The following is a 19087-nucleotide window of genomic DNA, read 5'->3' as shown; positions in this document are numbered from 1 at the left end:
GAAAAACAAGGAAATTAAGCAAATTTGAAAAGGGTATTAAAGTGATATAGGACATGTTTAAAAAAAAGTCAATTTAGAACGAAAACACAATTTAGGATACAAAATCTAACAGTGAAAATACAATGTCACACTGAACACTCAATATAAGAAAATGCTGAACAAAACATACTTTTTGAATATCCCCTTACAGTAGCTATAAAGCTTGGTCTTGTATACTTAAGTCTATATCTAGAGAACTTCTTATCCAATTGTCAACTGTGATGACATTTTGTAAAGATCATCTTTAGCAGAAGTTAATGAGAGTACAAATTCTTGGTATATATTGAGGGGTCTATCCAGAGAGTGATTTGTCAAATTTCAGCAGGCAAGCCTATAGTAAAGATAAATCACATTCCAACATTAAGCTCAATAACTAAAAGGCAATAACTATGTACGCTTAAAGTCAACCAAAGCACCCTGGACAAGCCATTTCACATAATCTCATTGGCAACCTATTTTACTCCTGCAGGAAGTGTATTTTTACCTCAAGAATAGCTGAGCATGGAATGTACATATTTTAAACTGCCCTGACTTGCAGTACAATAGTTCAGACCACTCTGATATGTTATGATCTGCTACCAAACAACCACAGAAACTTACCCAAACCCAACAGAAACAACTGGTAGCTGTTTTTTTGAGGTGGCTTCTGATAACGACTTCCTTTGACTTTGAGAAGATTTTGTAAGGCTTGTGTATCAATTGTCGATACACAGTAAGTTATTATTGTATATTATTTATTGGGATAGAACACGATATGAGGAGCTGTATAGAGCAAAGGGGATACTGCAGCTATTTAATTTTGCTTACTCACATTTTTCTCTCATTCTCACTTCCTGTATCCTCTATATAAAGGTCAACCCCCTAATCAATATACTGGAACAATAAGTGTCGAAATCTAGACGTGCATTAATTCAAACCTGTCATTTTGAAAGTGAAGACACACATTTCAAACATAGTGTAACCAATCCAAATGACTTATTTACTATCGATTTCTGATTGCTTCTGTTCACTTTTTTTTAACTTTACTATTTTTAAAAGATTCATTGCTGGTGCTTTTTTTCAGTAGGAATGATTGTGTTTCTCTAAGCACTTTCAATAGCTCGAAGAAAAAAGTGCAGTTTGAGCATAGCCACGACAACAATGTCAGCATACTGACTTTTTAAAACCGTGTGATCTATTGAGTTTTATTGGCTGACACCCCTTTAAAAACCCATAACTGGACTTTTGAGGCTGTTTAGAAGGTACTATAACTTGCAGAATTTCAGTGTACTAGATGTCTACAGGCCTGTGGTCAGAGAGTGCCAAACATGATACTGAGCTTCGAAGGTGATCTGATCCTGGAAAGTCACCAAATATTGACCTGGGTACAGCAGATTTTGCCTACAAGGTACCTTTACTGCACTATTCATTTAGAAACTACTGGCTACCTTGTTTCTGGAATGTACAAATGTTTTTTTTTTTTCTAAGAGGCCTAAGGATTTCCTTGTATACAGTACATATAAAGGGGGATAATACTGAGCTTAAGCCATGTGATCATTCATCTCAGCTTTGTGCGACCTCCATGTGATGCTGCAAGGGTTTTTTTGTCTGTGACTCAACATGAAGAACCTCAGTGACATGGCTAAGGAGGATTTAACCTGATTAGGAAAGTTAGGTGTCATTTGGGGATGGGGAACATGAACATATAAAATATACCCTCTTATAAACCCTTACTGTAAAGTCAGCTCATGTTAACTAATCATTTGTAATTGTGTTACACTTCTTTTGCCTTACTACGTAATGGGCAAGAATCAGAAAAAAAACATGAAACTGTTCACTGTCTATCTATCTATCTATCTATCTATCTATCTATCTATCTATCTATCTATCTATCTATCTATCTATCTATCTATCTATCTATCTGTCTTCACTATGCAGACTTCCCTTTGTTCCACTTCATGCTATAATTGCAAGAAATGGGCATTCTGAAGGAATGGGAACTGAAAAATAAACGGGAAATTGAAGAGCCGTAACTTTCGGCTCTGTATAATGGGAACCAGTCTGTGTGGGCCTTGGTTACAAGTTCAAACACGGTTCTAAGAATTGTTTCTTTAGGTTTATGTTTCAAGTCACAATGCATACCTTACCTAGGGCCCACTGGACTGATACATTATCTTGTGAAGATAAAAACATATGGGTCTCCTGACAAAGACTTCAATTGATTTCTGTGTACGATGGTCAGGAACAAACACCCATGGTTCTTGAATAACTAACAGCTTGAGATGCAGTTTATTTGGGAATATATATGAGTTGACAGTGCATCAGTATTAGCATTTCTTGCACTACTGTGGGTAGGGAAGGGAAAACAGATGTTCTAAATACTATTGGCTGCTGCTGTGTTAGACTGAAACATTCTTACAAAGAGACATTGTGCAACATGACGCAAACAGCTACAGGAAAGAATATTGTAATCCAGAGGGCCTCCCCTCCTGCTAATCCAGAGGTTCCTAAAACAAATTTGTTTGTTCTTGTTTACTTAACACATGTATTGTACCCTTTGAATTCAATTGTGTTATTATTACAGTGTTACTTTTGTAATCCATTCAGGTGATTTCCTCTAATAACCTCCATTCCAAAAAGTTTTTTTTTTTAAAAAAAAAAGCATACACTTCAAAATACATTTTACTACATATACTTAGCACGCAATTATGTGTTAAGTCAAGTACATGTATTAAATACTGCAGATGAATAGAAGTACAGTGTAGCTAATGTATTCAAAACTTTAGAATAATAAGGTTTGGAACCGTTCTACTTATTTATGACAACACAGTTGACATATCTTTCTTTTGTGTCTGATTCAGATTCATTGCCGTATTCCCTGGCTGAGGAGAGATCTGTTGACTCCCAGCTGGAAGCGCCTCTGATAACGGATCCCTCCCAACATGGTGAGAACCAGTCTGATTTTGCAAACTACCAACAGCAGCAAAGTGAGCCTGAGAATTCACCACGGGGACCCAGGCCTCAACCCCAAGCCCAGGATGAGCGTCTTAGGAGACTGGAGGAGGCCGTGGATAACCTCAGCATGATGCTGGATATGGTCAAGGCCCAGGTGGGTGCTGACTTTAATACTGAATCTGAGATACTGAGAGCAGTGAATGTTTGTCCCTTACAAGGTACTTGGTTGTTGACTGTCATTACCAGATGCCCTGTGGAGAATACTAGGGAAAATATATCTACCTTCTGGAAAACCACAGTGGTCTCTTTTTTGGGGGGGGGGTGGGGGGGGGGGGTATTTTGGGTTACTCTTTTGTATTAGTATTAGTATTAAACGGCAAGCACGTATATAGTTAATTACAAATTGAACTACATAGGTACTTTACAGTGTAATTACATAAAGCGTTACCAATGTGCAGTTTAATAGTAAGTACATTGTAATTAATGTCATTTAAAAAACAAAATAGTTTTTTTTGTTTGTTTTTTTATTTTTGTTCCTGTAACAGAACACAGACTTGGTGGCTCGGGTGAAGTACCTTGAGACCTGCGAGTGTAGGAGGCTCACATGCTCCTGGGAGGGGCGAGAGTACGAGGAGGGGAGTCGATGGGACAAGGACCGGTGCACAGTGTGCTTGTGTGTGAAGGGCGAAGTGCGATGCTCTGAAAGGGGCGAGTGTGCCGGTAAGTTATAATAAAACACACCTCGGATGTGGGATTTGTTGCGCCATGTCAGTTTGTGGGTTCATTGTTTCTACTGAATACACTGTAATTACAAGAAGACGAGCCACTGTGTTTCTGAGCATTTTACCTGATTACTGACATTTTTTACCCATTAACCAACTGATATTTGATTTTAGATTTTATAGTCAGAGCTTTCTTCCTTTTATAATATATAGATTCACAAACTGTTTGTGAGTACCAGAAATTGCTACTAGGTGATGTAAAAGTTAAGGAATTTAATTGATTTTCTTCACTATCAGTGATCAATTACAGTTCAAAACAACTTCTAAAGCCAGTCATTTTAGGTTGAAAATACTTTCAAATCAGCAAATATGTCTAAACTGGAATGTGTACAAACTGCTTGAGAAGAATGTTAAGCACTGTTCTTAAGTTAAATGTAAACAGAATGTGTGAGTGTGAAAAATGCATCTGCATCATTTAGGGGAGTGAAGTGCCAGAACTCTTATTGCACTTTGTACAATATTGGCAGGGGTTGATTTCATAGCAGCTATCAAAATGTTTTATTTACTGCAAAAAAATCACTGTGATGATGAACATGCAGGGCAGTCTTTTAGGTGTTTAATGAAATACTGTACAGGTTCAAACATGGGCAGAAGCAAGTGGCTGTATCGTTTTCGTGAAACTGGATACTTTGCTATTCATGTATTTCTGTTTAATTGAATATTGATTAGGTATTTCCCAGTCCGCTTCTCGTGTGTTCAATGCGTAACACCCAAGTCCCTAATTTTCACTAAAGTCTGGGTGTACTTACAAACCTTGAAAACACATTTCTGTGACATTTCTGGTTTTCTCAGCATGTTGGGAGCAATAGATTACACACATGTGCTACTATCCCCTCCATCTCATTTTAAGCATCTTATAGGACCATGATCTATTGTGTGTTAATTGCCTAGGCTACTAGGTAGACCAAGTTAAAAATAATCATAAAATACATAAATAAACAGTACAATCATTTAGTTTCAATATAAAATAATCTTTTATTCGCATTGTACACCACAATTCTGTCAACCATGTATTTGACATATAACATCTACTTAACATGTCACCTAATGTGCCATACTGTAAATACTTTCTAACCCTTATCATCTGGACTTGAAATCAGTCTGGTTTTAAAAGTGACATGAATTATGTGGCCTTTCAAGCTCAAGGGAATTAATAGAATGCCACACTTTGACAGATTTTAAGAGGATTTGACACAGGTGAATATATACATTGTGCAAGTTCAAATGCAGACCCTAGATCAGTTGTCCCGTACTCATTAAAAAAGGCTCCACATACATTCTAACTGGGTTAGATGTAAATGGAAACAACAGGTCAGCTATGAAGGAAACTAATAAGGTGAATGAAAAGTAGAGCACAGGTCTTGATCAAATATCAAACAAGAGGAGCCACCTTTATGAAATTTTACTTAATTTATTTTTTCTGCACCTGGATAGACATGCAGGCAATACTGCAATGAAAAACTCATACACCACAATACTGTTAGTTATTACTGGGTAAAGTACAGTGCTGAGAAAATGTTTGTGAACCCCAGTGATAATTATGGAAATTCCATAGTTTTATCATGATAGCCTTCTTGAATCAAAACCAGTCTTTTCTTAAATATGCAATAGGGTTTATATTAACCAATTCCATGTCTTTTGAAAGAAAATGAAGGGTAAATCTAAAAGTAGGAATGTTCTTGTGTTTTAGTATTAATGTTTTACTTTTCCAGGAGGAGCTGAAATTGAATATAATTATGTAGTAGACCAAAACAGCCAATCATGCTGTACTCTGTCTTATGTAAAATGTGTAAAATGACTGATTTCTTTCAAAGTGGATAAATTAGATACAGTAATTTTACTTGTTAAAACTGTTTGCACAGTTTTTAAAGGAACTGAAAGCTATAACAAGAACTTTGGGATAAGCCTCAACTACAGAAGGATGTGGACCATTAGTCTTGAATCATGAGATATCCTAGAAGAGTCAGCCTTTGTCATATGTTGGATTCTGAAAATTATATTTGGTGGCGGTCAGTACTCTTGAATGACAAGTTTAGGTTTCAATTTCAGTTTCTGTAAAACAATAAATAAAAAGACAAATGCCAAACAAAACCAAAACATGCTCAGGCTTACAACTAGTACTGAATGTTTTCCAGTTCCGATTTGATTGATTAGTATTTACATGTATATGTACAGCTGTGGCCAAACATTTTGCATCGCCTTATAGAATTAACTAATGTTGCATCATAACATCGAATGAAACCAGCTGAGTAATGTTATGTTGACATATTGAATTACATATCACGTTTTCCATATGCTCAAAAGGAAAAACTGGCAAAAATGGAAAAATGTGACATTTCGAAATCTAACATGAAATACTGTATTTTATATTATGGCTTCCGGTAGACTTGTGATATCACTTCGTAGTTTCTTAGATTACATGATGCCATATAAAATAACAATTATCATTTAATATATATGTTATATATATATATATATATATATATATATATATATATATATATATATATATATATATATATATATATAATGTTATTTATTTATTTATTTTTTAAATGATGTTTCAACCTTAAAATTCTAGGTGAAAAACCTTTGGCGTAGCTGTGCACTATAGAGACTTTGCATTATAGTTATAGCTTCCAGGTTTTAAGACCATCACAACTTTGCTGTTTTGCTGGATAGAAAATTATTAACATCAGATGTGGGACAATGTAATGGTATTCAGGTAAGAAAGATACGTACATGTAGATATTTCATGAGGGGCTGTACTTCTGTACTGTATGTAACACCAAACATATTACAAAAATGTATTTTTTGTTACTCTTCAGGATTTCTGTGCTTGATTTAAAAATAATCATCAGAAATCTTATTGAACTGCTAAGTTATGCACACAGTATTGTTTAGGTAGCTGCTATGATCAATACACTATTGTGAACTCCATCAAAATCCTTAATTGTTTTATATCTTTTGTAATTTAACAGAATTATTTTTTCTTGTGATCAAATGTTTATTGGGGAGAATACAAAAACATATTAGTATGAATACAATACAATAATTCCCTAAGTTTTACATTTCCCCAACCCCACCCAAACCACTCAAACCACCATCCACAAAGGACTTCCCTAACTAAAATCCATCAGGTAAAACTGAATAATCCAACGGAATTCTTGAAAAGTACAGGGAATTATTAAACAGAAAAAAAAAAAAAAAAAAAATATATATATATATATATAGTTAACCGTTGGATCCTAAATGCCAACAGTAGGCTTTATATATTATAGTTCATTCTCAGGTACTACATTGGATTGAGAAGTTTGTCTCATGTGAATGTTAATGTGTTACTTTAAGGTTGCAGATACGAAGGCAAGATCTATAACAATGGAGAATCTTTCAACTATGATGACTGCATAACATGTGTATGTCAGGTGAGTATGCTTTTTACCCATGTTTAATTCTGTTGAAGCACACAGGCAATTTCAATTTCTACCAGTTAGTACAATGCGGGTACTTCAGAAATAGCTGTAACATTAAACTCTCCTGGTATTTTATGGGACAGCAAAGATTTATTGAGAACATTCTGCAAAAATTGAATTCCTCCCTCACCCTTGGGGGAAAAAAAACAAAACACAATCATTACTGTAAAACATACACAAATAAATCTCAGTACTGTATACATGCAGAAGTTCTAACTGTCAAGCTTTGTACAATAAAAAATAGCACATGTTTTCATTTTGACTGGGTATTAGTCTGAGGCTTATAAAGGGGCTTGCTGACAGAACAGTTGTTTTGTTTCTTGGCAGAGTGGAGATGTGACATGTACAGCAGTCCAGTGCAACAGAGTGACTTGCAGCAACCCAGTGAAGAGATCTGGGGAGTGCTGTCCAGTGTGTTTGGAAGGTGAAATATAGTTCTTTGGAGTGTGGTTAGTTGTGACTTCATAGGCAAATAAAAAGGAACAAGCCCATAATATCAAGCACAGGATTAACATTGTGACATCATGTCCACCACATTTATTTATTTATTTTTTTAATATTTACTCCGTGGTGTGGAGACAAGAAATCAGACAGTCATCAGAAATCACTTGAGGGTAATTTACTATACACCCCTTCATAGTGGCGGTTTAGTTCTGATTACTTCTGTCTGTGATGTTTATGCAGACTGTGTAGATGGACGGAGAAATGGAGAAAGCTGGAAGCCTGATCCCTGTAGTAATTGCACCTGTGAGGTAAGATCCGAATTTATTGACCAATACTACCTATACTTGCAACACAAGCCCCACCGGAACAAAAAACAAATTGTATTATTACTACTAAGACTACTACTACTACTACTATGACTACTATTACTACTACTACAAAGTGCTGTAGACGTTACCCCTGGATTAATTTAGAAATATAGCACATCAGGGTGTGTGTTGTGGGATGTCGCTACGCCTCAGGTTCATTGCCTTCCACCGGCCAAGAAGTACTCATACCCTGGCATGCCGTATTGCAATAATACAATAGCTATGAGGCCATTCGAAATTTAAAAATCAACTAACAAAGATAGGTTTAGAGAGAACCATGGTGAGATGTTGTCACAGCTATTACATCACATAGCCCATTTAGATTAATTGGAGGACGAATCTTGCCGTTGTATAATTGGTATTTGAATCAGCTTTGATTCTTCACTGTATTTTTACAGAACGGTAGAGTTCAGTGCATAGATCAAGAATGCCCCCCCACAAACTGCCAACACCCCATCATTCCAAGGGACACATGCTGCCCTGAATGTGCTGGCTGTGTGTACAATGGGAAGAGGCTGAGGAACGGCCAGAGCTTCCAGTCAGACCGCTGCACCAAGTGCACTTGCAGGGTATGTGGCTGGGAGTAGGAAGAAAGCATTGGAATCTTTTTATTCGTGTGAGCTGGATTATCAAAAGCACGTTGCTGTGAAGTATCAGGGTTGCCTAAAGGAATGTATTCTTGCTGTTGTTTAGATTCCCTTTGTATCGTTTGCTGTTTCAGTAGTCACAATCTGGTGACTTTTAAAAAAGCACCCCTGTGGCCTCAGAAGAACTCTCAGAATCAAATCTTTTTCACTTTTTTTTTTTTATTGCCTTTGTATTCACTTTGCATATTAAGAATTGTATAGGCCTTCTGCATCTACATTTCTTAGTCCTTAAGTAATAGTAACAGCAAATATTTCTAAATCATTTTCCTTCTGTTAGAATGGCAACGTGCAATGCCCGGATGTCCGATGCCCAGACTTACCATGCTTGGATCAGTATGTGCCTCCTGGGGAGTGTTGTCCTGTCTGTCGTCCAGGTAAATAGCATTTACAGAGCTCTATTAACACTGCAGTATGTTTGTTTGTGGTGTTTCACGAGAATAATGACTTTACAGGTTGAGAGTCTGATGACTCAGTCCCAGCTATGGCATTGACTACAAGTGCCACAATAGTATTTTAAAACTGGTGGTGTGAATGAACAACCTTAAATTTAACAGATGTACATGCATTTGTTTTCTCATAGTGGCCATGTATTGAAATGCCTTTCATAAGAACATAAGAAAGTAAGACAGTTTACAATTCAGCTCCACTTGCTCGTTTGGTTATCAGTAGCTTATTGATCCCAAAATGTCATCAAGCAGCTTCTTGGAGGATCCCAGGGTGTCAGCTTCAACAACATTACTGGGGAGTTGGTTCCAGACTCCCACAATTCTCTGTGTAAAAAATGGCCTGCTATTTTCTGTTCTGAATGCCCCTTTATCTAATCTCCATTTGTGATCCCCTAGTCCTTGTTTCTTTCAGATGGAAAATAAATACATTCTAGATATTAGGAGCCATGCCAGAGCAGACTGATTTTACACAAAAAGGTGTCAACTTGATATGGTGTGGTGTAGCAACACAAAGACAGTCCCTTGAATGTATGTTCTAAAGTTCAGGGAAAAAAAAAAATAAATTTCATCAGAACGGTAATAAAATGACTGTTCATATGAAACACCATTTTCTATACTGTATCAAAGCATAACTATATTTTAAATTTTAACCATTTGATGCATATAATATCTAACCAAAATGTTAATATATATATATTTTTAAAGCTGGAAGAAAATAAGAAAATATAATATATACTTTCTCACTATTAAATTACCTCTACGTTGAATTTTTGGCAATAATGCCTTTACAATAATTTACAGTAACAGGTAAAATCGTAAAGCATTTCTGATGAAGGAGTCTAATGAAGCAGGTTAGTGGAATACAGTGTAACAGTGGAAATGTGCATTCCCTTGCAATAAATTTGTAAATATTGTAATGTACATTATTTGGACATTGAATGCCAATGCAGAAAATTAATATTTCACAAGAATCATGTCACAAGAACCATCTGTTTGTTTAATTCTAGTATGCTTTCATCAAGGTAACTGTTTATAAAGAAAAACAATGTTATAAATAGTATAACCTCTGTGGTTTTGTTGAGCAGGCTGTGAATATGAAGGAGAAATGTATGACAATGGAGTCATCTTCTTATCCCGAACCAACCCCTGTATGAACTGCTCATGTCTGGTAAGTTTTTAATGGGTACTCCCACTTATAGTTTGAAGCAGCAGTCATATGGAACTAATCATTTGGCTCTAATGTAAAAGTCACTTGATCTGCAACAGACTCTCTTCCATATTGAAAAGATCTGAGGTATGCCATAGGCAAAGTTGTGTTGTTTCATTATTATTGTACACCTCTCATTCTCACATCAGTTTGTTTCAGATTTCTTACCACAACCTTAAAAACAGTACAGCTGGCAGCATACAGACTATGGATTGCAGACCCATTTATTTGAATGCTTTAATCCTGTCAAGTTTTTAGAAATCTTATCTGTGGTTATTTAATAGCTGTGCGGCACAACATTAGGGCTTTGTAAACATCCTTGGACACTGAAGACTTTCTTTCAGTCTTTTTGTCGAGTAAGCACCCTAGGAATCTTTTTTTTAATGTATACTGATACACTGAAAATTGAAAAAAAGCTTTTTATTAGAAAGTTTGAAAGTTCAGTACTTTTTTCTTTAGTCAAGTACGAAAAGAGAAAAAAATCGGAGTGATCTATTATTTAATTCTGTGAATAATATTGAATATTTCGGTACATAATGTGGGTGTACAGGCAATTGCTGGATCACTCTACAAGACACCAACCTGGAGGTTAATCCCAGCTCTCAAATCCTAAGTATATATCATACCTCTTTCAATCATAATTCTTAATGGAATGGAAAATGACTACAGTGGTGCATACCAAAATTACAGCTTATTGTAAATACTTAAAAATCTTTTTTAAGTTAAAAGATTATTTTCATACAGAATTCTTTGGGATAGCTGATTAACCCCATTAGAAGGACCAATCCAATAAGTACAAAATGAGCTTAATAAGAAGCACAGTGGCAATAGAATATGGTTACAGAGACAAAACAGATGAAGATCAGGTATTTTATCTCTGCCAAGAGGTAGTTTTACGGGCACTTCTTCCTGTGCCGAACACTTGGGTTACAGAAGTAAATCAGAAATGAGATGTTCTGAGGAAATCAGGTCACATTTAAATCCACTCTTGGGCTGTTACAGGACAGCTTGGTCAGGTGTTCCCCAGTGCAGTGTCAGCCCGTCTCATGTGGGAATCCTTTCCAGAAACCTGGTCAGTGTTGTCCCTCCTGTCAAGGTAATGAAGATTTTACAAGATTTTACATTATTTTATACTTCAGCCTGCTTTCTGTGCAATTCCCTTTACTGCCTCGCGTTTCAATTTTTGTTCCATTTTTGTGCAGTCTCTATGTGCCCACAATACTTTTTTTTAATGGCAGTATATAGTGTGCTTTTTTTCCAGTTGCCACAGACATTAATCTGAATGAGTTGATCTCAATAGACTGTGGTCAGTTTTCAGTCTGCCACTGTTTCAAGCAGCAATGAACAATTCAGTGTGCTCCTGGATGTTTAGAAGGGGTTGTTTACGGCAAACCTCATGATAAAATAATAATGTTTAAACGTATATTTAACAGCTAAATTTGAAGGATTCATTTCGTTAGATCAATCTCCAAATCTGATTGGTAGCACAGTTAAGTAATTTGGGAACAGTGCAATACGAAGAGGTCAGCCATTAGAATACTATTGTGGGAATATTGCACAATACTCAATACTTTATATTAGTTTTTTTTTTTTTTTTTTTTTACAAAGTTTTTGATTGTGTGTTTGCTAGGCTGTTATAATTTGGAGGCCAAAATTATAACATGGCATAAATAAAGAAACACCAAAAATATAGAAATTGCTTCCTCAAAGCAAAGGTAGAGGTAGAGTATAAACTGTAACGTATGTTTGTTTCTTCTGGTACAGCTTGTGAACTAGACGGCAGACCTTATGACCATGAGCAGCCTTTCACCACTCTGGATGGCTGTCAAAAATGTACATGCATGGTAAGTTGGCATTTGAACACAATCACATTTGTTTTCTTATTTGAGAAATGATTTACCTGACTGCTATAATGTCAGCAAATGTTTATCATTGACAGATATTTCTGCAAACTCCAGAGGAAGTGGTGCTCAGCCACACATTTAAGTGCTTGTTTCCATGAGCTCTCTGTGTGTGACTTTGCATGGTGCCCTGAGCACTAAAGATTACGGGCCCCCAACTGTGCTGGTTTGCTAGGGATAATTGTGTTAAACCATGTTACCAGTATGTACCATAATTGTGTATGTACCACTGTAATTTGAGCAGCAAAGTGCACACTGATGTCTGATTCATTCAGTCAGCAGAGGGGAGCTGTATATGATAAAAATGGTTTGAGGTGCATTGCTAATGGAGGTTGTTTTCCTGGAGAATCCCTTGACAGGCAGTGGCTGTGGATGCAGATGCTGTTGTAGGAGCCCTACCTTTTCTTGCAATTGTCATATTTTGGGGTGGGGGTGTGGCAAGGTGGAAGCACTGCCGGTGTAAATAGGGCTAAGTTTTGCAGGGATGGGGTTAAATCTGTTCCTGAGAACAATCACAGGTGTGGCCATTCCCCAATTACAGTCTGGACATTAACCTTCGCTATGAAGTTCACTAACCCATATCAAAACACAGGTCAAAAATTTGCCAAAACTCTGTCTCCACATAGAAAGGCTTTCTCCCTTTTTATACAGCTGGTCATTCCTCAATTAGCACATCTGTGATTGTTGGCAGGGACAGATTTAACCCCATCACTGCAAACATAGCCCTGTTTACACCTGCAGGGCTTCCTCCCTGACACAGAGTGGATCAGAAACAACCACGGGTTGGTTTGATCCTTGGTGACTAGTAGAACATTCCTTGCTGAGCAACAATTCAACATTTTGTAACTTTGATTAATATTTTTCTTAAATCCAGAATGGTAAACCATCGTGCGTAGATATCCAGCAGTGTCCTCACACCTGTACCCACGGAGTTAAGCCCCCATACGGCCCCTGTTGCAGAGACTGCTCCAGCTGTGATTTCCATGGGCAGCTGATACCCAACGGGATGTCTTTTGTGACCAATGCAGATGTGTGTGAGCGCTGCTTGTGTACAGTGAGTAAAGCTATTATAATACTGTAAGTCTGCAGGGTTTTGTTTTTATCTATTTTTTCAAGGTCCATTTCAATTGACATGCTGTCATGTTGCAAGAAATTAGTGTGTCGTGCAGTGGACTGCCTTGCATGGATCCAGTGCCCCATGGAAAGGTAATGAAATTGGTGCTGATATACCAGTACACAACACAAGCAAACAAGGTCAGTAAAGCATACAAAGATCCTATACTAAGCTAGTGTGTCCATAGAGTCTATAGTTCTACAAGCAGAGTAGCAATGCCCTGACTACCAGTGACTTTAATTTACAACACTTTGTAACTAGTGCCAATTAAATAGACACCTAACTAAAAAGTAAATCTAGACAGTTGGGATTTAATAAACAGAACTTCATTGTTGGCTGAGAACACGACACATGTGCAATCTACTTTCAGATACCACAGGTGCCTACAAGCAACAGTTTAGTGACTCTTTTGAAACAGAAAAAAGCCGCCATTCCATTCTGTGGACTTCTGCTTCACCTATTTTACAGAAAAGATAAAGTGAAAGGTCTCCTTTGCATAGAATACACAAAACAAAGATGGTGCTAATCATGTTAGAAACCTCTTTTGTGTTTGAGTAGAAAGTGTAAAAAGGTAGGCTGGCCAAGGAATATTAACTTAAGTTGGGAGGGATCTGGCCTGGGTAGAGTGTTTCAGAGGGGACAGAGGTAAGACCAGGACGCCATTGTTTTTCTTTGTTTTCACTGCAGAATGGGAATGTTGTGTGCTCAAGGATCACCTGTCCTTCTCTTGACTGCAAAACCTTTGAAAGAGTACCAGAGGAATGCTGCCCCAAATGCAGAGGTAAGGGATGAAGTAGATCTAAATAACCTGGCTAACTATAGAGCCATTTTTATAAATGCACCAAAGAGATACAATTATCTTCAGATAGGGTACAAGAAAACAAGGCTTTCCTATTTTTGAGAAGTTTAGTAAAGAAATTCAAAAGATACGTTTGGTTCCAGAATTCCTTTGCTCCTCTTCAGCCTGACATTCAGGTCATTGGCTGAACAGAGAGAACAGGAAATTGTTTTATATTGCCTTTTTAATGGGTATTTTTACCCAAATATGGACTAGTAAAAACTCTAGAAGCCACTGCTCCACCATTTTCCTTTTTTTTTTGGCTTGGTAATCCACAAACTCACCTGGGTAAAATCAAGATCTTGGTACTTCCTTGTAATTATTTTATTTTATTTTTTATGTTTTCAGGTTGTGTACATGTCGGCATTCGACACGAGCACAAATCCGAGTGGAAGTTACCAGACAACCCCTGTAATATCTGCAGTTGTTTGGTGAGCAAAAATAATTACATTGGATTATTTGCTTATTATGTTTGGTTTTCTATTCATTTCCACTTCCCCGAATTGCACTTTTGAGCGCATATCTAGTGGGACAGGAGTAACGGTTTGCATACAAACCAAAACCAAAAAGCGGAACCTTGTGTATCAGCTTCAGATTCTGAAATCTCAGATAGGGAAATTAAAACATCCGCTCCATTCCTGAGTTTCATAACTTTCTTTGGCAGGAGGGACAAGTTCTGTGTGAGAATGAGAGGTGTAACACCCCATGTAGAAATCCTGCAAAGCCCACGGAGGGATCTTGCTGCCCTAGCTGTGATGGTAAGTGTCAATGCTTCATTATCACTCTGGTGATCTGTCATCGGGGAAAATGTCCTAAAATAAGCGATTGTCGATAGAGGCTTCAGGGCCGAAGTTACTGAACTGTTCTGGTGACAAAATGTGAAGTTGGCTCCCAGCATAGGCAAATGTGTGCCACCACTCTGAATGATTTTAATATCAATTAAAAGTTCGGCAAGACAGATATCAGCTTTATAAAACTGCAGAGAACTGGAATACGCAGAGCAGCTCGGGACCTGTAGTAATACACAAGTAATTAAGCAACCATACGAGGCATGGCAAGCACTCGAGAATACATGGCGTAAAGCATCTCCAGCAATGCAAATATCTAGCTCAGTTATTTTGTCTGTTTCATTTTTTAATTTTACATTTTTTTTTTGTTAAGTGTTATTGTACCGTTACTTTTCCATGTGTGGATTTGATTAGCTTGTGGCTTTCTTTTTTTTTTTTTATCTCAGACTAATATTCCATAGTTAGGTAAAAGCATTTTGTTCTGTCAGTTACATGTCTGTCTTTACTTGAGAGGTTCGAGCAGATCCTTCCACCCCTAACATTAAACACTCCGCTTATCTGTAACAAAATATTTCACTTCATCAGTATAATTATATCCCTAAACAAAAAAAAAGTTAGCTATACAACTGGTTTTGGAAACCAAATGCAATTGCTTTTCAATGGTACTGTGTAATATGTTTTCATGTAGTTAGGATTAGGATAGCTCCATCCCCACATCCAAAAAGCATCATGTCCTAAACTAAAACTAAGCTAATTTTCGTAACACAGTTTTCCTGTGCTTTTTTTTTGCTTTTTGATTTGACCAAATACAAAAAGTAAGAATTTCAGGAGACAGATCATTCTTAGAATTCCTAAATTAGAAGGAAGTAGTGGACCTGACCCCACTATTAAACCATTTTTAATCAATCCATTTTTTAACCAATTTTACTCTACAGATCAAACATGCAATTTGGCCTTGGCATGATTCCGCTCACTTTGTTAGATTGAGTGTAGCTGTTGACCTGATGTGTTCATCTCTGATATAATGCTCTAGGTTGCCATTTGAATGGACAGGAGTATGTGAATGGAGACAGAGTGTCTAATGGAGATCACTGTGCAGAGTGCACGTGTGTGGTAAGTCCAGCACCAAGGCTTCAAAAGTAATCAGTAATGAACACACTTTACTTAAAACCTTTGTTCTTGCAGAAAAATAACACTGTGTGGACCTGCTAATACAGTAACACTGTTTTTGCAAAAATAAAATGATCAGTTTTTCTTTTGTGCTTACAAGGATTCCTACGTGACAATTCCTTCTGGGCTTTCTTATCTAAAGTTCCAACATAATTCAGTATTTAGATAGTGTATCCTGACTTGGAATACAATGTAGAATGGCAATGGGGAATCAAGTAGAGCATTTTTAGGACATATTTCTGTGGTCACTTAAATTAAGTTATTTCCATATATCCCTGCACAGAATGGTGATATCCACTGTAACCCTGTCGCGTGCCCGCTAGTGCAATGCAGGAATCCTGTTCAGCAACCTGGAGACTGTTGCCCACGGTAAGAATCCATCAACAGGAATGCCAGTTCTGTAATGGACCCAACCACCATTGTTTGTTGGCTTGGTTCCCCATCTAGACACAAACAATGGCTACTTTTATTGGCTACTTTGATTTGACATTACCCCAAGTAATGTGTCAATAAATAGCCCAGAACCATATATGTGTATGTATGTATATATGTAGCAATAGATAATCCAAGATTATCAGAGTTTGTGAAACCAGATGTTTATGGTCAGTGTCCTAACCAAAATGTAAAGTGGAAAGAAATGTTAGGTTTGCCAGATCATTTAGAATTTCTGTTTGTTGGCTTTTCTTCGGCTAGCTGTGAGGAGTGCGAGTATGATTCGAAGACGTTTGTTGATGGCCAGTCCTTCATCTCAACCGTTAACCCCTGCCTGAGATGCAGGTGTTCGGTAAGTTCTTATGGTTTCTGCTTGTTGTAAAGACTGTTTGTTTGATAAGTGAGTACTAGCAGTTTGAAGTTATATGGGTGTGATACAGAGAGAGTAGGTATACGGTTGAGAGATACATTTCAGATGCATTGGAGGAATATCTTCAGCTATTTGAACACACAAAGCAAATTGGAACCATAACTTCAAGTGGCGTGGGATGAGAAAATGATACACAGTGTGAACTGTAGACTAAAAGATATTCTAGCACTTGACTTCACTTGTAGGATGCATGTCATAATGGGGGTTTGTTAGAAATATACTCTTTGGTTTATCTGTGGCTGGCTTGTCATGAACTCAATGGGAGATCATATGAAGAAGGGAACTGTTCACAATGACAAAAACACGCTGTCTCTAGTCCTTATCTGTTTTTCAAAAATGTTGGTATCATTATTTACAGTGTTGACAGTATCAATCTTCACTTAAAATGCATTAATTGGAGTATTCACATAAATTAAAAAAAAAGTGCAAAAGCACATTTAATGAAAATTGATCAAGAAACACTTTTCTTTGGCTCGGATTCTGTAACAGGCAGGTCGGGTGTCCTGTGAGCGCTTGGACCCCAGTTGCCCTCCTATTAGATGCAGCCATCCAGCCAAACAGATAGGACAGTGCTGCCCCAGCTGTGACAGTAAGTAACACTCTTCAGTACACTTACTGTACAACACTTACTGTGTTTTGTTTTAGTTTCTATCTTTATACTTGCAGCTGCAATAACATTAAGGAAATGTATGTCTTATTTTGTGTTCTTTCTTGGGATTTAAAAAGACACAGGTTTCTGACACTGAAATAAAGCACTGGTTTATAAAATCAGCAGCACAGGGAACTAACCCCCATACCATGACCTAAACCAATCATTAAGAAATCATCCAGCCGTGCTGAGCAGTTGCAGTAACACACTGCCATCTTAAGTTTCATCTGCATGAAACAAGGGCTGCACCAAGTTACTTTATGTTCTCATCCTTGCTTTAAAAGAGAATGTGAAGTACAGTATGGAATTATGCTATTATACTGTATGTGGGTTTTTGTTCACACTGTACCTGTGTGTGTGTGTGTGTGTGTGTGTGTGTGTGTGTGTGTGTGTGTGTGTGTTGCTCTGTTCAAGGAAGCAAAAAAAAATAAATCCCTGTGTTAGGCACTGTGCACTTCCACACAGGTCCCAGAGGAGGTTACTTGTCACAGTTCTGTCATGAGTGCATTCAGATTCCTCAGCATTGTGACACAGAGTGATTTCAGTGATTTGTGTAAAGCAGCCTGCAGACTGTGTCTCGCATCCCCTCTGTGACTCATCCTTAATGAATGTTTGTTTCTATGAGATTTTTTGTGGTTGAATTGCATTTTTTTTAAACGAGAGGTGTTATATAAACCGACAGGCAGATTTACATGAGTTTTCAAAGTGTTTATAAACTTGTATGGTAGTCTGTAATCAGTTATCAGTTCTAATGTTTTATACTATTTTGAAGTCCAACTGAGGGGCCGTTATAGCGGAGGGGTACTTAGGCAGCAGATGCGCTTGGTGTTGAAAAGAAGTGTAAATTCCCTGTGTGGGGTGGGAAGTTCTGCAGGGAGGCTTTTTAATGATGGTGTGGGATTAAACCCTCAGGGCTTTTTAATAAAGCAGATGGTGGATTATGGAAGGGGAAAAAACTGCTTAAAAAAGACATTCCTTCAGGGTCTAGACTTGTTGTCACTGACCTTGATTTAGTGATAGAGCCATTTCATGGTGTCAGAAAATTCCTAAAAGCCTTAACAGTTTTATTTATTTTTTCCTAAAAGATAATTGTTCTGTTTAAAGTGTCGCCTGCTGAAAAAATGATTGGATTGCAGTTGAGTCTTCATCATATCATGCTGTGCTTGTTTTGCTAAACACTTCTGTTTCTGTGTTTTCAAATACCAGGCATTTGACTACAACTAGTGATTGTCTGTAAATGAAAATAAACATGCAATTGAGGTGCCTCAGCTACAGTAAACCAGGAGTGAAGTCTTTTGAGGGAACATTTTATCAATGCAGTGATATCAAATATGTAAACAGCAAGCAGAATTATAGACATAACAATAGTTCAGTGGCTCTGCAAAGATTGTCTTAGCTTGTTTTTATTCACAGTACTACCTCCAT

General features: G+C 37.2%; 1 protein-coding gene across 1 annotated transcript in view; it reads left to right on the top strand.

The window, feature by feature from the left end:
• Positions 1–19087, top strand: part of LOC121318177 (kielin/chordin-like protein) — a 71135-nt gene that overhangs the window by 17950 nt on the left and 34098 nt on the right. Inside the window, exons 4-21 of the mRNA XM_041254582.1 lie at positions 2880–3127; positions 3519–3693; positions 7104–7180; positions 7556–7652; positions 7913–7980; positions 8439–8609; positions 8965–9061; positions 10219–10301; positions 11343–11436; positions 12105–12184; positions 13116–13295; positions 14043–14136; positions 14542–14624; positions 14858–14951; positions 16015–16094; positions 16435–16520; positions 16845–16935; positions 17503–17602. Coding sequence (XP_041110516.1) covers positions 2880–3127; positions 3519–3693; positions 7104–7180; positions 7556–7652; positions 7913–7980; positions 8439–8609; positions 8965–9061; positions 10219–10301; positions 11343–11436; positions 12105–12184; positions 13116–13295; positions 14043–14136; positions 14542–14624; positions 14858–14951; positions 16015–16094; positions 16435–16520; positions 16845–16935; positions 17503–17602 — 1998 coding nt within the window. The remainder of the gene's footprint in view (positions 1–2879; positions 3128–3518; positions 3694–7103; positions 7181–7555; positions 7653–7912; positions 7981–8438; positions 8610–8964; positions 9062–10218; positions 10302–11342; positions 11437–12104; positions 12185–13115; positions 13296–14042; positions 14137–14541; positions 14625–14857; positions 14952–16014; positions 16095–16434; positions 16521–16844; positions 16936–17502; positions 17603–19087) is intronic.

Source organism: Polyodon spathula, chromosome 7 (assembly GCF_017654505.1).
Source record: "Polyodon spathula isolate WHYD16114869_AA chromosome 7, ASM1765450v1, whole genome shotgun sequence".
NCBI classification, from domain to species: Eukaryota; Metazoa; Chordata; class Actinopteri; order Acipenseriformes; family Polyodontidae; genus Polyodon; species Polyodon spathula.
Note: the sequence above shows the minus strand (reverse complement) of the source record. Positions and strands in the feature narration are given on the sequence as shown.